The following is a 27459-nucleotide window of genomic DNA, read 5'->3' as shown; positions in this document are numbered from 1 at the left end:
CTAGTTTAAGAAAAATGGATTTGTCTCTTCACCTATGCTCAGAACTCGTAGGTTATTATGCCCTAAATAGGGTTTCTTGAACTAGATTTTTTCCCCCCAGTATACACAAGCTAACAAAAAATTTATTTTTATAATTGGTTTTGAATATGGATTATTGACAATGAATGCAAGGGCAGATTTGGATTTAAGTTGCATGCATGAGCCATACTATGAATATTAATTGGGAAAGATACTGGTGTGGATACAGTAAAGCAGATTCTTTTCATAGTTACAGAAGAGAACTAATAGCCTGTCAGATTTCTGTCTAGAACTGTTCTTGCTCTATGTTCTTTCTCTATTTCTCCCATCCATCCATTGTCTTTCCTTGTACTTAAGCTGAAACCTCTCTAAAATAGAGGTAATTATTTCCCTCTAGTGGATTTGATATCCTGATCCATGACCATTACTCAGACAACAGTGGAAACAAACATATGAAATGTTGGGTGACCGTGATCATTACTCTCTCAGTGTAAATGAAAGCTGCTGGACAAAGTCCATGCAGTGTTTGCCGTTCAGAACGTCTGAGACAAATCTTTGCTTTCTCAAGCACAGAAATATAAGGGAGTTTAGTAAACCAGTATTTCTAGAAATCTTGTCTAAATCACATGGCAAAGACTGTTACATAAAGCAGCATATGCAAGTTATATATGAAAAAATTCAGGATTATCCAACTTCTTTGTATGCTGGTTATTTATGATGTTATTCTTCACGGTACAGCTGGTGCTACATCCTCTTGGTCATAACATTATTTCTTGTGCATTACATTGTTACCTATAATGAACCATACTGATAGTCACCTACATCTGATCTCTCATTATTATTCATTTAAGTGTATTCTATGCAGAAAGTTAAGTCACAACTCAGCAAAACCAGACTTAAACATTCTATTACAGCTTCAATGGTATCTTGATCTGAAATCCTTGAAATATTCTCTCTTCTTGAAAAGGTAGAATCCTTGGAAGACTAGACTAAATCTTGGAAAATTAGTGAAGCCATGACTTCTCTGGTTTAAAATCCATAGTACTGAATGAACTGCAGAAACGGAACCTGCTTCTCTGTTAATAATTGTTCTATCACTCTAAACCTAGACCATGGCTTATAACTTGTTGCTTAGATTGACCTTTGATGTGTGCCAACAAAACAAGATAGCAAGTGGTATTCCTCCTGCACTGTGAACATGGAATGGTTGGAGCTTTGTATTTTATTTCCCCACACCCACTGTAGATCTCTTCTGGGTATACCTAACTTTGGAAGACTACAAAAATATTTGGTTTTCAGTACTTTGACATGTTGATCAAATTCCCTAGTATTTAATTTAGGTTAAAAACCATTAAAAACCATAAAGTCTATGCACTGCATAGATATTTTAACCAAGAAACACTTTTGTGCTCTTTAACAGGTAAGATGAGCAGTATGACTTCAAGTACATCAAAATGTGTTAAAGTTGGTCTGTGTGAGCTCTTATCTGGTAAATGATATATTGATATTTTGCTAATTTGAGTTCTGTATTCCAGAGTTCACAGAAATACATGTCTTTCAGGTGAAAAAAAAATCTGTCTTTTCAGTTTTAGAAAGTTAAAAATTAATTATTGAGCTAATTTAGACAAATGGATCTTATTATTGTTTCTGTTTTTAAAACGCATGAGTTGCCAAGTACAATCAAGAATCACTGCAGTAATCCCCTTACTGGGGTACATTTGAAAACTAATATGTATATCACCTTCAACATTCTTCTTATGAAATCTAACAGATGTTTAGTGAGGATTAGGTGTAGGCCCTCAGCCAAACAGATTTTTCCTGTCATTGGGCTAAGTTGCTGCCAACTACTTTGGCCCCAAGGTGGCCCACTGTGTTTCTTATGTGGAATATTGAGCCAGGTGGAGGAAAGATTCTTCTCATATTTTCATTAGCCATCACATTGGCTCTGGAAAAGTATAACCTCACTGTTCATAAACATTTTTGCATATAAAAACGACTGCAACTGTGCACTATAAAAAACACAAGGAATTGTCAGAAATAGAAGGAATGCATTTATGAAATGGCTGGGTTTTATTAAAACATCAACATTATGCAAATTTACTTGTTGATGGACAGAGAGACTGATACACTTGAGCACTCAGATTAGACTGCCTTTGAGTATTTCACATCTCTAGAACACCATAAAGCAACACAACGTGGAACATGAAATAATGCACATGAATACATGAAACTAGCCCCTGCATCCCCCACAAAAAAGAAGATATTTTTAATTTCAAAAATTTGTTTGCAATTTGTTCTTTCTAGAATTATGATGTAATTCTGAGTTGAACTATACTGTACAATTCTCTGTCTTATCTATTCTAGAGTAAGACTGGCAGAATTTTTATTTGTCAACACCTATCTAAAATCACATTGCAAGTCCTTCTATCTTTTGGACACCAGAGCCAGGATTTGTGCCTAATTTTCTCCTCTTTCATTAAGGAGGAGCCTATATCAAATCATCCCTCACTTATTTCTAGGAGAAACGTCAAATGAAGTTCTCATGAAACTTTGGACATTCTGTTAAGTTATAAGAATATCTTAAAAGAGTTATTAACCAAAGTTTGTTTACTTCTCATTCCTCCTTTACCCTTTTTTTTTTTTTTTTTTTTTTTTTTAATTATAGGACACTTCTAAGTGGTTTTCTTAACCCGTAGCCAGATCTTTACCATTCAGCTTCAATACAAACTGTCCTTATTTAATAGCTGCCCTCATTTAGTACCCAGACCTTTATCATTTGTCTTTACTGTGAAAACCCCAGGAGAAAGTAAACTTAATAGAAGCTGGCCCAGCTTAAAGCCATAGAGGAATATAATTAAGTTTAACAGAAATTGATTTAACAGAAATTGACCTAAAATATAATTAAATAATAATAGTCATATTATGTGTGATTTTCCACTCACTTAACAGACTGGTTATGGCACTGATAGACTTACCAGACTTAAGGCACTGCCTTGGTACAAACTGAAGATAATTCTCAGTTTTAGCTCCTAGACTGGCTAAATTCCTCCAGCATTCCTATTACTTCTCACTGCTACAGAACCGCTAGGTCTGATGGCTGCTGGTGTCCCCAGTAGAGTCCCTAGGAATTATGTTGTGTTTTAAAGAATCCCTTCAGAGATGGAAAAGAACAAATTTGAACCCTAAACTCTGTCTACATAAGGACATACTCAGATTTTTCTTAACATTTGTACAGTTTAGCTCCAGTTTAGTGTAGTGATGAAATGATTTCATTAGTCCTCAGTTCTCTTTTGCCTAAAAGATATAGGAAGTTCTTTATGAAGCAAGTAAGAAACTTGTTCTTAAATATTTATTTTACTATATTTTGTTATTTAGATTTTAGTAATAAATCCTCATCTCTAGCATCAATTTTTACTTTATTACCAATATGTATTGTATTCTATCTCAATATGGATGGTTGGATGGTTTCATTTATAAATGTATGCATGAAAGTAAATTTCATTACTTCTCAGTGCAGTTAGTGTATTTAATTTTAAGGGAAAATACTTTCTTTTGAAACATTCTTAAAGCTGCATTTACCATCTCCAAGAGCTGGCTAAATGGTTACAAGGGGAAATATGCCAAAAGCAATTAGCATTGGCTATAACTCCATATGATGCATTAGAATTTTGTTTTATGTGAAACAGTTTCCAGTCCATGATAAGCAAATGGACATCAGTTCACATAAATTAGCATGCTGGTGCCATTATATCTGAAGAATTTATGGATGATGTCAGTTGCCCAACTGTGTGATTAACTTGCAGTTCTTTGCCTAAGGTTATCTACACACTGGCCTTTAAACTATAGTAAAGGAACTTTGCTATATGTCAGGTGTGCAAGTAGAGATAAGATTTTGGGATGTATTGCTCCATTTACTGATGAATGGCACCATTTAAATTTTTCCCTAGGCACAGAACTGGGTAAAGAAAGCAGTATCAGAAAACTGACAAAGCAGTGGCAAAGTATTGGCATTGGGGTTCTTATGTAATCAAGGCAGATAGTTCAGCTTTCTTGGCTACTGAATAAACATTGACTTAAAGGTAGCAAACTAAGGCCTGAATCTACCTTTAATAAGCATCATAGTTTACATAAACTTTGTTGAGTTTATAAATCAGGAATTTCACACACTTGCAGGACCAACCCCATATTCTTCTTTCCATTGTTGGCAGTAGTGGTGAGTGGCCCTGGAGAGTGTGGCTTTAATCCAAATTTGACTAGTTGTTCTATTAGCAGATTTAGTTTCACAGTCATCATTAAAACCTCCAGGTCTTCAAGACACGTCAGGGAACTAGATAATACAAAGTGATAAAAATCACTTCTTTGGCAATATGTGTATTCATGAATCATTTCTGCAGCTTGATTTTTTTTTTATAGCGCTAATGAAGAGTGAAATGAAAGAGTACTTACATGTTGCTGGTGATCTAATCCAATGTTTAGCTATTCTGTAAATATGCCTGAGAATGCAGTATGGAAAAAAGATTATCTGTCTTATTCTAGATTACCATTTCTGAAGTGTATTTTCGTTTAACATGGCAAGTACTTGGTTTCTTAAAACTTTTGAAGTATACCTATTTTCCTTGGAGTGGGCTATAAATAAATCATTCTTTGTCACAGTAATATGAGGAGAACTTACTCAGCCTCCATCTGTCAGTTCCTTTTTGATAATGATAAGTCCAGGTGCTGGCCATTTTCTCAAGTGTCAAAGTGTTTTGAAGAATGTATATATTGTCTTATAATTCAATTAAAGTGTTCCTCATCATTGACTGCAGAAGCAATTGATTCTGTAGTCTATTTTCAATTAGTGCCAAAGCCTTTCAGACAGCTCCTTAGAATTCTTGCAACAATACAACCCTCATTTTTGTAATGTTGTTTTTCACTTGATGTTTAATTAACTACGTTATCTTCAGCCCATCTTTTTTTACTTGTCTTCAAAGATATGAAGAGGAAATACATTATGCTTTTTAACCTACTTACCTGTAATTTGAATTTTCTGGATATAAACTTACCCTGTCAGCTTTCTCTGTGAGCCTCAAAAATAGAGACAAGTGCCAAGTATGCTTTCTCATATTTAAATATTAATTTGGAGTGGTAGGTCACATAATTTAAGACATCCATGCCTTTTCCAGAGGATTTTAGGCATAATTGCTATATTTCTAGGAATCTTAAAACTGTAGTTTATTGAGGATCCCGAAGTACTTCTGTAGCCACAAACCTGATGCTATTAGGATAGGTAAGATATAAAAAATGAGCTTTTGGAGTTGATAATGAAATTGAAAAGAAGTGTCTAAAGTTATAGAGCAGTCAATGGCCTGTTTTAACTCCATGGGAAAACACTTTCTGAATACAGTGAGGTTAAGGTAGGAACCATTATGTTTACACAGGAAGCTGAATTTCTAACTCAGATTCATCTCACATCCCTCATGAGCTTTATTCTGTTCATGTTTCTCTTGAGCAAGGAGTGGAAGCAGCCTTTACCATGTTTTTAGCTAGTTCTGTGTAAATAGTTGAAGTTTTGCAGTAAACATGAACACTGTAAGTAACGTAACTAGCTGCTTAGACTGAAGTCTTCAATAGCATGAAGGCAATATTTTCTCATGTATTTTTATATAGCACACCATTAGGATAAACAGATTAAACATGGAGCTTTATTTCCTTTGTATCCAAAGAAATTTTTTTTTAATCTGAATGTGTGGAAAGAAATCTGAGATCCCTGTGTACACTCAGTGGACCAAATATTCTGTGGTGTAGATGATTAGTTTAGATGAAGGTTGAATAAAACAGGTGTGACAACACAGTATTGCAGGATAACAATAGTTCCATACCTGTGAACTTTGAAGGTGCTGTAGTGTCTGGATAGATTTTTTTATTTTGTAAGAGGTCTGTTAGAATTACTGACAGCTCATAAAACATTTTCTGTGGACAAAGACTGACTAATCATGGCCTTTTAAACTGTCTCATAGAGACAAGCTTCACAGTCTTCTGTTTTGTCTGAAGTAGGATCTTCACTGTAAAATAAGTGGAAAAGGGGAAGAGGTACAATTTCATTAAGCTCTAACATATCATTGACTGTCAGGTAGGTCTTGTTATGCTGTCCATCCTCATTTAACTATCCCACAAGATCTCTTAATGAAGTTAAGCCCCAAGTTCACTCCAGTAATTCTGTGGCAAGAGTTTGTGCAATGTAACAATTCATCACTTGTCAGGAAGGCACTTTTAGTTTATACATTTAATAAGGGCATCCTCTAGCTTGGTTAATTAGAAATGAACAGTTTGCATATTTACTAAATGCGGAGTGTCATTGCCACCACGGCCTATTGCCTACATGAATTATTTCTCTATCTGCAATAAACAGCTGGGTAATTATTACTGCCATAATCAGATAAATTCCCTCTGTAAGGCTTTTCTTACATGGCAATTCTTTGAACTCATCCAAAGCTGAACAAAATTTATGAACTCCAGCAGCTAGACCACTTTTTCATAGTGTAGTGTCCCTGTTCGCTATTTCAAGGACATGTAGACTATCATAAATATTGTGTAAATTAGGAGGATAAATATGATTACCTAAAGATTACATATTAATAAACTTGATTTTCAAAATATAATTTTCAGGTTGTAACTGATCACATTATACCAGTTCTGGTTTATCTAATTGTAGAGACATGACAGGCCATCTATATACAGGCTATGCAAGGGCTCTATCACTTGAAGACTAAAGACTCCTGAAGAAGTATATAAATATTTTTCATGTGCCATAGTCACTTCCGTTGTTTAGGTCATTAGAAGTATGACAAATATTATATGCCATTTACTCAACTCACTTAAGCAGTTCTATTGTTATTAAAATAAGGTGATGGTTCTTTTTGTTATGCTATTTTCAGTTTAATAATGAAGCATAAAATTTAAATGCATTCATTTATGTGTTACATAAGAAAATTGGATATTTCATTTATCAGTAGGAGCACTTTATATAGAATTATATAAATAAGTTTGCTCTATGCTACCTAAGTATTCCAGCTCATATATGAGTGTATCTGCACGTACACATTTGTGAGTACTTAATTTACACATATGGATTTTCCAGAACATGCTATAATGTAGCTTATTTTTGAGATCTCCAAAGAAACAAAAAAAAAAAAACCAAGCAAACAAACAAACAAACAAAAAACCAAAAAAAACAACAACAACAACAAAAAAAGACATGAATGTTACTTTTCCTAGTTGGCACACAATAGCCTATTTGATCTAACATCACTACTTTGTTTTAATCATAGTGTAAGATCCTGTGTCTGAGTGCTGTTAGAAAGTTGCCAGTTACTGTTCCCATACTTCATAACTCTTTATCAAACAAGTAACATTACTCACAATTCAGCAAAATGCTCAGAGATATCAGAATGTTGAGGAAGGCCAAACAAACTAAAGTGTTCTTTGGCAGTGCTCTACCCAGTGAAAGGCTTTTGAGATTAGATTCCCTTTATTATTTCCCATTTATGTCAGAGAAATAGAAACTACAGCAGTGAAGACCTTTAAAATGAGCCACATCTCAGTGGTTTTTGTTATTGGAAGTGTGGTGACTATGCACTGCTTTTTTCCAAGTTTGTGATTTAGTTTTTGTCTGAGGATGTGAGGGTTTATTGATCTTTCTTTGGCATTTTAGATTTTTTTACAGTGGAAAATTACAGTCCTTTTCTTTATATTGGTGTACCTTATAATGTCCCATGAGATATCATAGAATTGCATGAGATTAAAAGCAGTATATAGTATCTCATGAGGACATTTTTGTTTTGTTTTAAAGGAAAAGTGTCCAAAAGGGAGAAAAAAAAGGGGATTTAAAAAATTGTTAATTGTTTTTTGATTTTCTAAATAATTATAAATAGACTTTTCTGTTATCTAAAGAGAGTTAAGCCTCTGAAGTGGTCACTCAGAGAAGAAAACAGAAAGACTATTTATCTTCTATTTTACAGTCTAGAACAGTAGTGAGTAATTACAAAAATGTGTTGGGTTTTTTTTTCTAGTAATCATGAAAACAATGTTATTTGGAATCAGATGATCTTGTCTTACTTCAGATCTATCACCAGTATGATGTCTATCAATATCCAATTTATAGCAGTATCTATAAAAAGACCATTAAGCTTTGATTGAACAATCTAGTCTTGATTTAATAACATCAAAATATATCAAAATATAGTAAAACATTCTAATCCAGGAGTTAATTATCTTTGATGTTCAAGTATGTGCCATAGTTCCCCACTGAAACAGTTTCATTTTATCTTTGAACCATTACTACATTTCATGTTCAGCTCTACTAGACTGAAAATTGGACATAAACAACAGAGATCATTGAAATATGTTGTCTCTGCTCAAAATAATTTTTGTTACCATTTTGAACAGGCCTTCAAACATCCTTTAAAATACTATTAGCATCAGAACTCAGCACAGTTATGATGACTAGGAAGTGAAAATAAAATATTTTTTCTTCTCTCCATTTATGCATTCATTTGTATGAATACTTTCTATCATGTGAAAGAACTTGTTCATAACTATGAATCCTGCTTGAAATATCTCCTAAAGCCATAATTATTCACATTGTGAGCATGACTTTTCTTAAACTGTGAGAAAATTTTACTTATTATTATACCCCTTTCAAATTCCTCAGACTCTTCACCTTGTAGGGATAATTGCAGGAGTCCATTAACTGGTTTATCCTTAACAGTGAAGCTAAATCCCCATGTTTTACCTTGAACTTCACAATTCCTGCTACCTTCAAACCAAATCAAGAAATTTTCCACCTCTCTTCTCCAAGTAAGCTATTCTATTCTTGTCCAATTAACTAACTGTTTGCTAAATGTTTACAGCCTCTTCTAACAAACCAATTTGGTCTTTCAGCTTGTATAGCACCCAAATGCATGCAGCACTTATTTGCCTACTTGTACTTGGTGGAGAGGCCTCACAACCATCTACAGCATTGTGTTTGGCCCCTCAGGAAGGATTTAGTACTCTGACCAGAAGTTTATGTGCTTGGGTATAGACAATAGAATACATTGGATGTACTCTTAAGACATGTATAATTGGACGTTGAAATTTATAATTAAGTGTAGTCTCATTTATTAGGTAGAACCAAAATTTCAGAGACAGACTTTAATTCCGAGTGTAATTTCTTGCATCGTGTACTAAAAACACCTGATTTTTTTTTCCTGGTGTTAATTACTTCAAAGTTTTCAAGACAGTAAGAGATAACATTTCCTAACACTTCTGAAAATTGGGACCTAGTTGATATTTTCAGTTTGGCAATGAGCCACTGCTGTGAAATCACATACTAACAAGTAGTACTGCTGTATTAAAAAAATATGTCAGATCTCTCCCAAAATAATTACAATTGCTATGTAATAAAACTGTTCATATACTGTGTCTTTCATAATGTTTTATTCTTCAATAAAAATGACATCATAGATGGCCAAGTAGTAACACCATTCCATGAATATGAAATTGGGAAAACCATGAGGTACCACAAAAATCACTATGAAGTTGTGAGTCTTGGCATTGCTGCTCTGTCATACATATAGGTCGTTACATAAAAGCTCTCTCTGCCTTGCTGTTGTAAAACCTTTTTAATGTAGACAAAGTGTACTATTTTATTTATCAATGTCTGCAGACTTTTATGTGAAAGTAAGTGAGGAATGTGAGTTAGTGAGTAGACCTCAGTCAAATTGTTTCATAATACTCTGAGAAGGAAAATCAACTTAGCTGATGACCTTTAGAAGCTATAACGTCATGTTTGCTTTCTAAATCACATAATGTTGAATATTGTAAATGTTGCCAAGTACCATATATTAAAGTAAAAGAAGTATAGATATGTCTACATTGTACTGCACTGCAGCAGAGAGATAACAGTTAGCTTAAATGAGTTCATTCCAGTACTGGGAACAGCTTAACTGTAGCAAAACATAGCAGTGAGCTTTCCTCTAGTTATTACTGTGCAGATGGTAGCATATATAGTCTTCTGGGAATTGCAGTGCCAAAAGATAACAGATACTTTCACATGACATTCACTAGAAAACTTCCAATGATATTTGGCTGTGGTGAGACATCCTCTTCTATATGTTGCAGGAAAAATTAGGAACATGACTGCTCTCTTAGCAGCTTAGCACTGACACTGTGCTAAAAATGACCACTGCTGCTAAACTGCTGTCAGAATAAATTGTGTTGGGGCTTTGTTATCCATTCTGGGCCAGATCGGCTTTGTTACCCTCAAAATACTAATTTCAATGTTTAAGCTAATCACCAAATACTAATTTCACTATTAAAGCTAATCAATCAGGCTGATTTTTCATGATGGGGTCAATAGCAAACAGACATTGAATGAAAACATTTTTGCTGTTGATAGGTTTTTCAGTACAGACCTGGGCATAAATAAAAAAAAAAAAAAAACTGGAAAAAAATTGTTTATTAAACAAGAAAACCTAAACAATATTAAACAATAAAACTTCTTGCTGCTCCAAAAGAGAGACAAAATCAGGAAAAATCCCCTCCCCTGGGCTGCAGCTTGGCTCGCTCAGTCTTTGATCAGTCCCTCCAGCGCTGGAAATGCCACGGCCCAGGCCTGGCCCACTGGCCACAGGTGAGCTGCCGGTGCTCTTCTGGGTGTTCAGTCCAGAGCATGTTTGAGTAGACCCAAAGAAAAGGAAAAGCCACAGTCCGGGGAACTTCTTTGCCTCAGCTAGCTAAAACTAACTAAAAAGCAAAGGAGAGCTCTGTCTCGCTGTCTGTCCGTCCGCAGACAACACAGTCCAGGAGCAGGAATGTGGAGGAGTGAGTGCCGTTTCTGAAAACAAACTCTTCTCCTTCTTCAAACTTCTTCTCCCTCCCCTTCACTCCTGGAAAAAGTCTTAAAGGTGCAAAACTTATTATTCAGCATAAACAGAACAGACGATTGGGGATAAAAGTATCATACAGTCAACCTAGGACATCCTTTTACAAAATTTTTTTTTTAACTTCACAGCATTTTCTGCTGCCAATGAGGATAAAATAAATTTGCCTTAAGGATATATATACACAAGGGAAAAACATTTGAACCAAGATGTTTGCACGTTTTGAGGAAATAGAATAATCTTAAGAGACTATATATGAAAAAATTTAGGATTTTAGTGTATGTGAGGAAAAATTCTGTATGAGTTGTTATTGAAACCTTAATTAGAAGAATCTGCATAGTGGGTTAGGAAAATACTCTGGTTTTAGTTCTAAGCTGCCTCTGCAATCAGTAGCTTGAAAGGCTGTTGCACTCTTGAGTAACTGTGCAGCAGTGGAAATTGGAGGGATAAGAAGGATGCATCCGTCTGCTCGTCCCTATCGCCTGGTACATGCTGTGCCCTGATCTCCTGATCTGCACAAGGTATTCATTCACTGTGTGCCCTTCACCACCATGTTCATCACATTTCCAATGTCATGTATTGATCACATTGTGGACCTTGACAGAGGAACTGGTGTGTCATTTAATTCCATTGGCACTGAACACTACGTGATTAAGGGGAGATGGACAGACAATGTGCTACTATGCACAAATTATAATGGGATTTTAAGGTGTTATGAATTTCTTTCTCTAAACTTAATAATGATAGGAGATACAGAGTGTTTTCATATGTCTACACATTGACTTTATTTATTTTAATTTTTTTCATATTAAGGAGTCATATTTCCTGTTCACTGCACTAAGGTGACATCCACTGCAGAGCAATAATATTCCTCCAGATCTTGAAGAGAGTGTCATGCTTAATTTGTTGAATGGATTAATGTAAACATTCAGATTTAAAATTAGTAAGAATTTTGGACATCTATTTGTGGTAGATCTCTTTGGCAGTAAGATACCTTGCACCACTAATAATTGACTACTGCACTGAGCATTTATCAAACTGCAACTGAGATCAAATATTTTGGTCAAGGAATTCTGTCAGGATACACACAGGACTATACAACATGGTAGAGAGGAAAAGAGAGTTACATAGCTACCCTGTTTTGCTTACTAAATCTGAAGGGTTTCATTTAAAAAATGAGAAAAATGTTGAGGATGAGCAAACTGACTGATGGTACATAGCTAACTTAAATATGTAGTATGTGTATTCTGTTAAAGCTTTGGCTTCAAAGTACAGAGTTCTCTAAACTATTTTTACATCTTAGGCTGGTCATAGATATATTTCATTGTTTTCCCAAATTTAATCGATAAAGTCAAACAATATTATCATGGCAGGTTATATTCCATTCTCACATACACCAATGTGACATTAAATCAAGTGACATGCAGTGGTATACCAAAAATTATTGTCTCACTAATTTTATTTTACCTTCCATATTCTGTATTTGAGCAGGGAGAATGATATATAGTCAGGAAGATTAAATAGGTTTAGGTTATCTCTTGTATGCTAAGGTTGCCTACTGCTTCTGTTGCAGGAATTTTATGATTTGGTGTCTGAACTGTTTAAAATCACAATAACTTAATACTTTTTCTGGATATTCTAGGCAACTATACTGATTATTGGGTTTTATTGGATGCGCTTTCCTTTAGTTAATAGAATAATTTTGTAATATTATTTGGCCAAAGGACCACAGAATGCCAATGGAAATGCAAACAGAATGCAATAATTTGATAAACTTAATAAATATAGGTCAGTGTGAATTTGTAAAATGATGAAGTTCTATGCAGAATTATTAAAATCTGTATATTACTGAAATCATCACTTGAAGACCTTTCCAAAAGTGCCAGGAACAATGTTGTATGTGTATTTTTAACCTTTATACAGACAGCAGGAGCACTGTCAACTGAATTTGCATCTCATAGCAGGAACCAACACTATTGCCTACTGCATAATGAAGAATCAGAATAACAATAAGTTACCTTGTCAGATGAATTTTTTTTATTTTCAAACTATATAGAGCAAGTAATTTTATCATTAACAATTCAGTAGGTACTTAACAGATTTGTAACACAAGATCATTTTTAATTGTGGGTTTTGAGCACATGCGTTGATAATCTTATGCCTATTTTCAAAAGCATGAAACATTCCCTATGACAAGGACAACACGTTTTGTGTTAACCAGTATATTCATGGTTTTGGTAAAAAAATGCATCCTGAACTTGCTGCAGTGAACATTGATATTCTTCTGATTTGTTTAATAATTTTCAGATCAGGTTAAGACATTACATCTGTTAAAATGCCCACATAATTCTCCTAGAAAGCTATTCCATAAAAATGTGGGGGGGAGAAAGTCTGATTGGACTAAACTTATATGTAAAGTCAGGTTAGTAGGCAGATGCAATAGATGCTGTTAATATATTGAGATAGGTTTTAAGATAAAGAAAAGATTATGTGCTAAAATAATTACCCAATTTTTGATTTTTTTAATGAGAAATACTTTTCCAGCTATGAACTATGCAACAGATGGATTGCTTACAAAAATAGAACAAGATTATCAAATAATCTAAAACATGTTTTGCATTTACAGAACTCTTTTTCTCCTGCAAAATTTATTGAAGCTTTAAAAAAGCAGGCCAAACAATTTGCCTTCTCCCATTTCACACTGAACCAGGAAAGGTTCATCCCGAAGCAAAATTGCTCCAGAATCCACAGAGTGTCATGTATCACAGCTAGTATTCATAATGTCACTGAGATGATACCCATATATACCAAGAAAATATTGCTCAATGAACCCATCATATTTGCAAACAAAGAGACGACTGGCAGGAAGTGTACTGATTTAATCAAAAAATCATTTAGTTTCAACTGAGTTCCTAATGACTTCAATAGAATTTGGATTTATTTTCTCTGGGAAGGCATACATGTAGAAGAGCCGAAGCATGAAACTGCCCACTGAACACATTTCCATGTAAGCTGTGTGGAACTCTAGCTGCATTTGGAAGGTTAAGTTTATGTCATTAGTATCACTTACCCTTCTACATGTTATTCTGTATGGTAAAAGTGAAACCCTTGCACAGTGCATGACATGTTAGTATTTATCTGTTAATGTGTGAAATAGTATATTCCTATCTAACTGCTTTAGATTATCTGCTTCTGTTGCTCCTTTTCAAATGCTTGAAAGTATGGTAAAAGAGATGAAAGTTTCAGGTTCAAGTAGCTTGAAAACAAATCTGTATTTATGCTAAAACATCTATGTTTCCAGTCAAGCAATGTTTGGACTGCTACATACCGCTTATTTTGTACTGCCTCTCAGGAGAGAATCATCCTGGGAGCTATTATCCCTGTGACAGAATTGTCTGCATGTTCTGTACAACTGTACAGGACAGTATAATGCCTGATAGAGATATTTTGGAACAATAGACAAAATGAGTCTGCTGCAAAAGTATGCTGAAAATTATTTGTAACTTCTTAAAAATAATTTTTTCAAACTTTTACATGGATTACAGTACAAGTATTACTGAGGGTATGTGATAATCAGGAATGATCATCATGATAGCACTGTCTAAAAAGATCATGAATTACATGAAACTTCAACAAGTATTTTAGACTTCATTTAATTTCAGCAAGTAATGATTATTAATAATTCATTCAAAGCAATCTGATAAATTCCCATTGATGACAACGGGAAACATTTTGCATCCCATTATCATTATTTCTGCAATACAAATCTATATCTTTGACATTATTTGTGGGTTTTTATCACCAGTTGTGTTCTAAATCAAAAAGTTTCCATATTCACCGTTAGGAAGAAGTACCTCAGTATGTAAGAACATGAATAGACTGTAGGGATATGTTGATTATTATTTCGCCAGTTGTAGACAGGGGTACTAAAGCTGAATAGAGGGCTCTGTAATCAAAAAGGAATAGTGTTAAATATATAAACCACGGATCATACTCTGATATTGAAGGTAAAGAAGCATAAAATAAAAGAACAAAGTTGATACTATATGTATTGTCTATTTATTCATTTGTTTGTGATTGATGGATATAGAACAAAGAGTTTCCTAGTAAAAAATGCTTATGTACCTACATGTAGTGACTCTGAAATCTGTACTTGAGGACAAAGAAAGGTCACCAATCTCTCCAACTCCTAGTTCTTTGTCAAAAATGGACACAGTTAATGAGGTTTGTTTGGTACAGCACAAATTCTCAGACACAGATAGAGATCCTTTCAATGGAAACAAATTTGTTTGGCTTTACCAGGTTACTTAGCGATTAATAATAGCCTTGAGATGCAGGTCAGGAAGGTCATCGTCCCCGCTTGCCAACACAATCTAAAATGTGCAGCTACTCCGGCTCTGCAGGCTTTGAGGCCCCAGAATGCTATGCATAAAGTAAAACAGGCTATTTTCCAACTTCTTTTTTCATATTAATAAGCAATTTTCAAGAGAAGGGTGGCAAAATGGGGGCCATGCCACTCTAAGTAATTCATTTATTTTGCAATTTAATCTTATGTTGGAAAAAAAATTACACTGCTGCAAAAGCATAGCATGGTGATTTTTAAACGTCAGTGTGCTTCATAAGTAACCTTGTATGAAATATTGTATTAGCAGCCTGTAATAGTAAACTGCAACAAAAAATATTTTCAGCAATTCAGAAATACCTGTGCATCTTTTCTGATCTGTATTTCCTTTTGATTCTATTTTTCTTTTACAGTTGAAATAAAATGTTTAATTACTTAATATTTTACTTATTGTACTTGATAAAATCTTGAAAGATAGCATGAAACAAATAAAAGTTCTACACTGCAACTTGTATTTAAGAATGTGATTTCAAAGTGTTCTTATTTATAAACCAATTATTGCTCTTTCATATATTTTGATGAACTAATTTAATGATAATTAAAATATTAAGAGTAAGTCTAAGTCACAATCTTAAAACACACTTTTGGAAGCAATATGCCTTTTCCATGGGATTATTCATATCAGCAAACTTGCCCATGTGCATATTTTGACATTTTACCCATGTGCTCACAGTGTCTTATTTGGTACTCATTGAAACAACTGAGACTATTAATGTGGATCTCTCTAAATAATCTGTTTTGCAGGAATTTTTGAAATATGACTATTTAGTTATGTGAAAAATATTTTTTTCTTTTTATTTTATCGTATATACACATACTAGAAAACAAAAAGACTAGAATTTACTCACCTAATTAAACTTTTTAGCAATCTAAATGCTTGACTGAATATATTTGGTTTCTTTGGCACACAGGTTAATTTGAACTAGCCATTTTGCAATAACAAAATTAGCAAATGTTAATCAAACTAACCTTTTTTAACTGGGTCAAAAAATTCTATACACGTGCACTGTGCACAATAGCACAGAATTTTGTTTCTTATAGAACATTAATTCACTCTACTGTTTGCATAATTTATGACAAGCCTGGCTCTGTGTAAAAAAACCAACATCAATTTGGAAATCTATGCCCATTTTCTGTTCAAGTTTTCCTGTAAACATTCAGTTGAAATCGTGAGTTTTCTCCATTCTTTGAAACCTGGTATTGTGTATAGTTCCATATTTCTGTTATAATGAAAGGGTTTTCTGCACAGACTCACACATTTAGATGACTCCATGTGTTTGCACACCTCTTCATGAAGCAGTTCAGTTCCAGGTTCTTGTGGTGGCCTCTACAGCTCTCTTCAAACCAGAGGAGAAATGACCAAGGAGCCCAATGCCACAGAAACTCCTCCCAAGGACAGTGTATGCATGAAAGGTTCCCATCCTGTTTTTCTCTGCGCCTACTTTCTCAACCTTACTCAAGGATCCAGGAGTGAATATCATCTCCTATCCCATAAAATCTCCCCTGTCTGCAGATCAGGAGATGCTGCAAGGAACTAGCTGAAACATAAGTGAACAAACTGTATTTATATTATAATAGGTTCTACTTAGAGAAATTCAAAGTAAAATGACACTTAAAGGCAAAAAAAAGCCTCAAATAAATACTATTTTATCAAGCTGTAAGCAATGTGAACCTATATACTGCTCCTAATTTTGATCACTTTAATCCTGTTTCTTAGTTATATTCATGTAGTATCCTACTGCTGTGGAACTGGAAGAACAGTAATTTTACATTCCAGTGGTGTCAGTATACTGCTAATATATAAGAAGAAAACACTGTGAAGCTATGAAAGGGTTAAATAGAAGACTAGCTCATCTTTTGTTGTTATAATATAGTTAGCAGACTTATTTTATTACAGGCATGAACTTCAAGAGTATGCAGAAATGAAGGAAAATGAAGAGAAAATGAAAGACCTAAAAAAGAAAGAAAAGGAAAAGAAATACCGAGCCCGAAAGATGCATTACCTCCTTAGCACTGAGCAGGTTGGTAGACCTGTCCCTGACAGCTCATGCAAACCACTTGGGCCCCCAGCCTGACAGAGATAAACTAGCAGGCTGAATGGGACATGACTTGTTGAAAAGATATCACAAAGACACTACTTCGAGTTCAATTTAGTGCTTTTCTATAGGCAAGAGCAGGTAGCATGACTATTCTGTGACAGTAGCTCATAGAGGCAGCATCAGCACTGCTGGCAGAAAGAGTCCAAGTCAGCAGTTTGATCTGCCACTGTGATAACACAACATGAAGGGCATAACCTCGCTTTAAAAACTCATTTTGACTGGCTTATTGTTGTGTTGTTGCACTTGTCAAGAACTAACAAGTTATTAAGCTGAGAAGGGATTTCATTTTTTTCTCCCTTTTTTAATTGAGCTAATGCTTAGGTTGGTGCAGTGTTCTGCTTGTTTTTAGGATAGATTGTAAATGTGGGTTTTCAGCTAAAGCTTTTCTTAGAACTTCCTGAATCAGCTTATTTAGCATGATTGTTTTCACTTAAAATGCCTAATACATCTTAAATATTTCTTATTAATTCATTTTGTATGAGTATTACTGGTAAATTATTCCAAAATTTCTTATGGAAGCTGCTTTAAACAGATAGGTGAACATTCCAGTAGATATATCTTACATAAATTTGATATGATTGGTAAAGCTTGTGGGTTTGCCTTTTTTTAGTCCCCTCTTATAAACTTTCATAAAAAAATAAAAGGATTTTGTCTCCATAAGTGTTTGGTGGCTAATTGTTCTTTGTACAGCTATTGAATTAACGTGAAATATTAGTATGAGCTAAATGCTTGCTTTTTTAAAGTTGTTAATCATAATTTGTGTTTAAGAACTGCCAATCCTAAAGAATGCAGGAAAAATACTATTACACTTCATGACAAAATATTTAATCTTCCCTTCTGTTTGGGAATTATTTGTGATATATCCTGTAGATAGAAATGTGGTTTGATTAACTGGACCTCAGTTATGAAAACTCAATGTGTAAATTACGTTTAAGTATTTTTTTTTAAAGCATAGTATAATATAAGTAAAAAATAGCATAAAAAGTTTTCTCTATGGCTATTAGACAAGGAAGCTAGTTAATGACTGAAATTAGCTTACTATCATTTACTTTTCCACATGTAGATCTAGGATATTAAGAATAATCTGCACAGTGTTTTACATTGTTTTAAACTGTAGAAAATTGTGAATTCTTATTTTGAACAGTGCAATTTATATAAACACATGCATTTAATATGCTTACCTGGAGCACAAAATTTGTCAGGTTGGAGACATGGAGTGATTCGTGGTCTAGTAAGATTTTAGTAAGCTCAGTTCACCTCCAATGTTACAGGCTTAGCAAGCTGTAACACTTTTAAAGGAGTGGCAAGTAGTTCTCATTTCAGCCACGGAGGACTGCTGGTACAGGGCAGCAGTAACTGTTACGTTCTGATGAATTTAGTTTACTAATTTCACAGAATTAAAATTTAGCTAGCAGTGTTTTTAACTAGCAGAACAAAAAAAAATGCTTGGTTTTGCTTGCTGAGATGGTTTGTGAGTACTGAGACTCAGAGCCCACAGAAGATTTTCTTTATCAGAGAACTGAGCTCTAAGAGCTGTCTTCTTTTGCAGGTAGTATTTCAAAACATGAGTAAATGTAAATAAATGGAAAACCTACAGACAACTTGAAAACCAGTAAAGATATATTTGAAGTTAACTACTTACTGTGAAGTCTGTATTCCACGGCTCCACATAGTTGTAGAATTTGGTATCTTCCTAAGATACAGAGCAAATTATTTCCATGCAGAATTTGCTGGTTTGATGCTTTGTGCCTTACATTTTATTATCTAAATGTCTGGTCTTCTGACCTGGCTACAGCTACATCTTGCTGTTTTCCAAAAACAGTTATTTGGATTACTGAGCAAGGACCATTTGTCTCTCGGTAGAAACAGACAGCAAAAGTCAACACTTTTGAGTGAGTTAAGAAAACATAATTTGCAAACAGGGCATATAGCAAATCAAAAGAGGACATTGATAAGCTGATTTATTGTAGACTCATGCATTACCTAGAGCCCAGTAAGTTATAGAGATGACCTGCCAAAGTTTGGTTCTCCTCTCCTTCCTGCCATATGCACTGAGCTTCAGTGGTGGAGCTGAGCCATCTCATACATCAAGGCTGCAGGTGTTCAGGCAGGTTATATAGACAGCATTGAAAAATGTGTATTTGCAATAATTGTTCCAAATGTGTCCTATGGTTTGGAATATTTTAGTTTTAATAGAGGCAAAAAGAGTGAGAAAAGGGTGTTTACTTATTGACAGAAAATAATTAAGGAATTGTTGCTCCTCAGTTTTTGTTAAGAAAGGCATGTCAGTTTTCATTCTTCTCTCTCAAGCTGAAGCCCACAACAACATCTCAGAAGTGTGTTTATATATCTATATATCTATATCTATATCTTTATCTATACCTATGTCTATATCTTTGTCTATATACAAGGTGTGCCCATTCCTAATTGCTAACATTGTTTTACTTTCAAGATGTAAAGCTGAAGAAATTGAGTGTCAGGAATGTACAGGGGTGTCTGGTAGGGATGTAATAGCATGGCCTGTGATTAATTTAGTGTTTAGTCCTTTTCATGAATTAACTTGTTATTCAAGCATTTATTTCTTTCATAAACTGTTACTTTATAAAGAAAAAACACTTTCTGATTGCTTGGTGCAAGAGATTCCAATGTAAAATACAGCAAGGAATAATTCTGTGTGGTGGCAACTTTGTGACTTCCAAACCAAATTCAATTTTAAAAATAAGATTCTCTGTATTTCCAGTTTTAATTTTTTTATATAACACAATCCTTTTCTTATGTGTTTTTTTACCTTATCAGGCTGATAAATTTTGACTTTATGATGAACATAATAAAAATTATATATTTAACAAGTCTTTCTTAGTTAAGAATATTTCTTATAATTTCCTATTGGCAACCAAATTTGTTCTCATAATTTTTACCTTTTTTATCATGAACTGAATTGTGATTTCTTGTTGAGACATGAAACTTAAAATAATTAAGTTTTTCTTATTAGTCCAGAATCACAGTATGCTATTTCCACTACAGTGGTAATGATCCTTTTTTTTTTTTTCAAAATACCATTAATAAATGGTATTAAATTAAATTAATTTAAATTAAATAATAATTAAATTAATTATTAAATTAAACTTATTAAATGTGGTTTTCCATTATAAACATGTTTACCTATGCGGATTATTATTCTATATCCCTGTAGTTCTTCTTTCTGTATTAACAACCTTCACTATAATTGAACAGGTTCTTACTTCTGCTCTTTGTCATATTTTCAAGGCCAACATTTGTAGTGAGGGCCATCCCCTGCCAAGTGCTGACAAATGACCTTTAAAGTCAACAATGGAGAAAAGCACTGAATACATTCATGGCACTTTGCAGAAATGGGGATGAGGAGCCCACTTGTTTTGAAATTTGTGGTTGCATGAATACTGTCATTGGTATTTTCAGCCTTTCAAGAAATTTTGTAGTTGGTTTTTGTCTTACAATGGTGATGAGAGTCAGGAGTATGACAGTCTAAATCCAGAGATCCAGTATCAAGCTAGAATGCAGACCTGTGTTGTTTTCAGTATCTGCTGACAGAGCAAGCAGCAATGCTGAGGTGATTCTGTGAGTGGGAGCAGGTGCATCAGCACCTGCAAGTCCACAGTCGGATGGGGAGCAGAAGCCAGTGGTATCTGAAATACAGAGCAGAAGTCCTGTAAAGTATTGAGTTCAGGAGAAGAGCCCTGTGGAAACAGTGTTCCAAGTGTCACAGCTGAAAAATCCTTCTGCTATTACATTTTCTTCTGTCACTGAGGAGAGGATTGGAGAATCAGCAGAGCAACAGATTTTTCCCCTTTATAGTTTTTTACTGTATAGCAAACAGCACTGGTGAGGTAAAACAGAGTTTTAATTCTCTTTTCTCCATTTCGTCTGTTTCTAAACAGATAAATACAATTACTTTTTGTCACACTAAATAAATGTACAGCTAGTCCAGGAAGCCAAATTTCTTTTGATCTGCAAAGTCTTGCGAGCTTTGTCACACAACTGAAGAACATACTTGTACATTGTTAATAGTAGGATGTTATACATGCATCACTTCAGTTTATCATTGCTGTGGCTTGTGAACTGACTCACAGCCTCTCTTCTAAAGCTGGACCTCCTGCTCTGTGATAAATCATGCTGAGAGTAGATGAGCTAATGCTGCTCCTCTGTTCTCTGGGAGCTTCTGTTCTATCTGAATGCTTTAACTATTGAGACCTTAGAAAATTAATCATGCTGTTGTGTGTGTATGTCTACGCTTGACTTTTGTATAGCATCTTCTTTCTGTTAGCCCCTGGCTAATTAGAAAACCTGACTGAGTCAGACTTAAGGCTCCTCTGGCAAGCATCCTATCTTTGACAGTGGCCAACAGCATGGCCTAGGGTAGAGGAATAAAATGGAGCAATGGGGCAATATAATTACTGTCAAGAATACTCTTTCAGTTTCCTGCAAACAGTAGTTGAAGGACTTGCAGTTCTTAGCTGTGCAACTTTCTATTTTTGTAATATTTAGATGTTCATTTTTTGCCTCCATATTCCTTCAATTCCTGCCTCTGTTAATACCCAGGGAAGGAATAACCTAGACAGGGAGAGTGGGTTAAGAGATCTAGCACTAACACTAGCTCTCAAATTGTGCTTCCTTGGAAGATCAGGTTCACTCGTTCTCCTTGTGGTGTTGTTTTGCTCATGCATGTTCATTTCACAGCTTTGCTGTCTCTGATATTCTGTCACAGGAGAATATATAACTGTGAAGTGCCTTATTTGTGAAGTGCCTTATTTTTTCTGGTATCAGAAAGAATTTCTCAATTTCATCTGGTTCTGGGGATTGCTTCTGCCACTCCGAGCAACACTGAAGTCCATCACTTTTCAGCCCTCTTTAGCAAGGTGACAGTTTTTCCTGATGTCCTTGGGCAGTTTGTGAACAGATACTGCTCATAAGGTCCTGGAAATTTAGAGCTGCAAGGGAAGAACAAAGTCCATGTGTAATAATAGGCCCTTTTCATTGCAGAACACGAGTTCTCTTTTGGATCACAGTTGTTCGGTTTTCAGTGCCTGCTTGAGTGCGTCACCGTCTGTCTGTTGAGTCAAGGCTAATGCACTTAAGCATGCGGCTGATATTGGCCCACATTTATTCCCATTGAAATAATGCTTTGTAAAGAATTACTTGTAAGGATGTTATAGCTGGTGCTGTAAAATAAGAAAGTGTTTTGAATGGAACTAGTCTTGACTGAGATGATCCTTTCCAGGGAGACATAAATATGTGAGAAAGTAACCCTTTAATAATTAGCACTATAGAAAACATTAAAAAAAACGGCCAAAAACTCCACCTTAAGAATAATGTTCTGTGAGGAGGAAGGAAATGCTTGCTATGAGTTACTCCCAAGTGAGTAACAGTAAAAAGTTCTAATATCAGCAACGAGAACCAAGTTTTTCCATTTTTACTCTCTCTGTGTACCTCCATAAGGAATTCCACTTTAGGTTAATGGGAACTATTTAGTGAACTTCTTTGGATTCTGTATTAGGGCTTTTGAATATAAAGGAAGTAAAAACCTCTTTTGTTTCTAAGAACAGTTTAATTTTGTTTTTCTGTATTTATTGTTGATCTTGAAATATCAATTGTTTCTATATTTATTTATCATTTTTCCATATTTATTTTTAGCATTTGTCAGTTCCTAAAGTAAAATATTTTAAATTCAAATTCTATTCAATGCTAAAGTATTCTTGTATTGAATTTTTCCTGCCTACAAGAGATGCCTAGAGATGGCAATTCATAAACATTACACTGACTGCCTTTGTCCCCTTTTTACATTACTGGAAATCAGGAGTTAATTCTTCTGAAGTTACTGCACTTATTCAGGTCTAAATGTCTAATGTTCTAAGTGAGAAAGAAAAAAGGCCACAAAATCCTTCCTGGAGCAGATTAATGAATATTCAGGAGACACAACTGATTAATATGCTTCTAACCTAATGTGCTGTCCTGTAAGAACTTGAAAAACAATTGGTGTAAAATGACACTGTTTGACATCCACTCTGTCTCTGGACAGCTGGCAGTTTTATTCTTATAAAGGTGAGGACTCAGTGGATAAAGCCCTAGCCTTTGATCTTCAGATCCACAGTTTAAGAGACAAGGCTGCAAGTTTGGTCATTTGAGCTTAGTCCCGAGTGAACAGTCCACATCACAAAATGATTATACATAATTTGTTACTATTGGCAGTGTCTGTTCAGGAAAGGCCAAGGACTGAGCTAGCATGAAGAATGAATTAGCTCTTACCTTTTACATTTTATTTCCTCCCTCTCTACTGTTGTAATTTTATTATCCCGTCTCTAAAACATTCAGGGGATGAAATTATCATTCATTATAAGTACTAATACTTCTTGAAGATGAACTAAAATAGTCAAATTTTTTTTTATTCTAGGTGCCCCAATCAGTGAACATCCCCACCTATCCATGGGTGGTTAATATCCACTCATCATTTCTCTGCCAAGTAGTCAGATGTTTCTGAGTGCTTTCCAAAGCTTGTACTTGTGAAAAATCCTATTTAAATTAAAGAGAAGAGGGTGAACTTTCCTAGTTCTCAGGCAGGCTTGCAGCTACATTTAAATTGGACTTGTATGGACTTCATGCTGCAACATTCTGTTTTTTAAAATATTATTTCCAAAAGGTTCACAGTTTGCATTACATCCTTCTGACAGTACTTGTGACAGGTATGTTTGATCAGCAAGCTTTCCTCATGTATTCGCTTCTCATTGGAAGCCAAATGTTTCAGTCTATTCACAGGTATTCACTCTAGGAAAATCATTCCAATCTGGTGCCTCATGGGGCACTGTCCACACCATCTCAGTTCACTTTGGAGGGATCTCAGTTCATGTTGCTTAATGTTTCTGTCAGAAAGAAGGACAAAGTAAGGTAAACTGAAAGAAGCCAGTAACTGAGCTGTTTGTGATTCTGAAAGACATTGTACCTGAACTCCAACTCTAAATTCCAAAAATGACCTTTAAGTGATTTGCACACACAATCAAAAATCTCTAGTTCACTTAGAATCTGAGTCCAGCTCTTGCCCTTTGGGATATCTAATTTTGAGGACACAGAACTGTAATTCTACTACTCAACACAGTATCATGGTGATGTAAAAAAGAGTGAAAGAGCTGAAAGCCAAAATACATCTCCTGAATCTATCTGATGCATGTACTGCCAAAATAATTTAGTGACAGACTTTACAGCTTCCATAGATTTTCCAGTTTTGCTCATATTTTCAATCAGATATTTTTGTTCCCTAGGAAAGAGTGGTTATCTCCCTAGGGAGGGCAAGTACAGTCAAAGCCAAAACTAAGATTGTAAGCATGGTGATCTTCAGGCCCAGAAATGGGTAACTGTGGTTAGAGGATGGAAGAAATGTTTTCTGCTGACACATATATTTCCTATGCAAAATGCGTGGATCTGAACTATTGCAGATGTGTTTCTTCCTGGTGTCACTGAACAGTACTTTCCTCCCATTCACTCTTCTCTGAAGTCTCAGCCTAGCACAAGTAGTAAGTGAATGTATTTCCAACAGAAATCAATAATTTGTCCTTTTGTCCCACTTTCTAGAAAATAAGATACTTCCTATTTCTTAAAGATGGTCAGTGAATGAACTTCTAAGCATTATCTGTAACAGCATGGTAAACTCTATTTTTCCTGAAGGCTGCCTGCTATAAAATAATTTCAGTTTTTTTGATAACTAGTTAACCATTCAAATAAATGAGAGTTTACACAAAAAATTCATATCTCATTAGAAAGAGCTTAGCACACAATAAAATGTAAAATTTGAGTGCTGTTTTCTGATTGTTCCTATGCAAGCTTAGTTTTTAAAGGTATGTCTCCGTAGATATGGCAATATTTCTCAGAGTGTCTTCTAAATAGCTTGTTACTAGCCATATCACACAAAACTTGATACTATAGCATAGTGGCATCTCTGTATCTACTATGTATTATAGCATTGAGCATTTCAACCTTAGTCATTTAAAAATCCACTAGCTAGAAGGTCCCTGCATTTAAACGGTCTTTTTCGGCATTTGAATTGCATAATCCCTATTTGTGTGGATTTTTTCTAGACAACAAACTTTGTACTCAATTCCTGTGGGTAGGATTAATGGCAGAGTTTAAAGGACAAGCTGTGTGATCTATCAAAAAGTGTACATGCTGAGATCTTAGAAAAACATGACCACATTTTGTGTATTACTGTCAATTGGGGTGGCAAAAGGGTTGGATTGCTGCAGGGTCAGAAAGCCGGTAAGAATGAGTTATATATTGAATGCTGGCTGTGTGTAGGGTATGGTAAAAACATTTAAGAAAGAATCTGTACTGCAAGGAAATCACAATGCAGCACAGCATCAGCTAAATAGTTCACAAAGCCACACTCAGAAATGATTGAACTCCACTGACATTCTTGAAATAGTTACTGGTTTAAATTTGGTTGATGCATAGTAGTCCATCTGGTATTTAACCAAGTTGGTGTGAGCTATGGTCTTGCTCAGGTAATTTTTTTTCTCCTGTTATATTAGGAGACGTACATGCTAAGTAAGAGATAATTGCATAAGAGAGAGAGGTTAGGAATGGCATGGGAGAAGTCATGAAGATAAAATACCATGCATGTCTCAACAGCAAACCTTCCTGTTGATTAAGAAGTGGCACTGATGGTATCCTTGCTTTAATGAGACTTCAAGATGAGTGATGCACACACCAGTTCTTTTGTTTTTCAGCTCTTAGGCAACAGAATAGCATAATGGTAAAGTTGTTTCATTAACTTCCACTGTTTATTCAATATTTAGTGCTTTTGTCTAGTAACTAATATATACTGTTAATTTGGGAATTGTGTCTATCCTGCAAGGGACATGACAAACACTGTACATCTCCCTCTATCTGTTGTTTGCTTTGCTTTCAGTTTTTCCATTTCAACAATCTTTTAACAAAGTCCTCATCTTTGGGATTTTTTTCTGATTATTTCACTCTTTTCTACTAATTTTTGACTACCTTTAGTAATCAGACTAACATGGTTCTGTTCCCTGATTATTCTTTCCCTATACAATACTACGACTGTTCATTAAACCTTTCCTTCATTGTTTATTGGTCTGATTGCAGGCTGTTTTGTTAAACATTCTTCCACGTTCTGAGTTTTTACTCATTGCCTAATCCCATAGGCTTACTACAGTGAATTGTTTAATATATCTGTCAGCATATATGTCTGTGAGGGAATACTCATTGCAAGCACAATGCAACAGACATAAGGCACAAGGAAAAGCAATGAAATATTACATTGCTTTGGTTGCACCTATGAAGTTTCAAGGAGTAAAACAATTCTCTATTTAACAATTATATCCCTGACAAAGGAAATCTCCCTATAATTTCCATCCTTACCTGATACAAAGAGCTTCTCCTCTCTTCTGATATGTTGTTGCAGGTAACTTCTGATGTTACAAATTGGAAGAATCTAAGTGGTATAATTATAAGGATTTTTCTCCATCCAGTTAGAAAAGGAGTGAATTGCAAGTAGATTTTTTGTAGAAAGCTATTCTTTTCCATTATGACAATGGATGGAATTTTAATTTTAAAGATACAAGTAATATCATATATGTAGGTATGTGTTTTAAGGCTCTGAAAACTTCTCACAAGATAAATAATTTTAGCCTCAATACTGTTTGTGTGTTTACAGGCAGTTATTGAGATACAGAAGAATAAATTCACCTTTAGATATTATTTTTCAGACTAAGATTTAAATCCCACTTTCTCAAGGTGGTTATAGAAGCAGGTTTCTTTTCAGAGATTCTTATAATTTGTATATTATCCCATATTCAGCCTAGCACTTCTTAAAGAGAAAATGATAACAATAAATGGAATTTCCCATTCCCATTTTTAAAATAAAACCATTCAGCAATTAAGTTGTATTTTTTGCTTGTTTTGAAATCAGAAGTCAAATGAGAAGACAGTAGGAGAACTTTGAATGTGCTGTCCCTGTATTGTGTCTTCATCATAAGAGTATTGTTTCCCA

At 34.7% G+C, this 27459-nt stretch overlaps 1 protein-coding gene across 2 annotated transcripts in view; it reads left to right on the top strand.

The window, feature by feature from the left end:
• SPATA17 (spermatogenesis associated 17) overlaps positions 1 to 27459 on the top strand; it is an 86046-nt gene that overhangs the window by 17820 nt on the left and 40767 nt on the right. For both annotated transcript variants that reach the window (XM_053973642.1, XM_053973641.1), the window contains exon 6: positions 17222 to 17345. In XM_053973642.1, the coding sequence (XP_053829617.1) occupies positions 17222 to 17345 (124 nt within the window). The remainder of the gene's footprint in view (positions 1 to 17221; positions 17346 to 27459) is intronic.

This window comes from Vidua macroura, chromosome 3 (assembly GCF_024509145.1).
Source record: "Vidua macroura isolate BioBank_ID:100142 chromosome 3, ASM2450914v1, whole genome shotgun sequence".
Lineage (NCBI taxonomy): Eukaryota > Metazoa > Chordata > Aves > Passeriformes > Viduidae > Vidua > Vidua macroura.
Note: the sequence above shows the minus strand (reverse complement) of the source record. Positions and strands in the feature narration are given on the sequence as shown.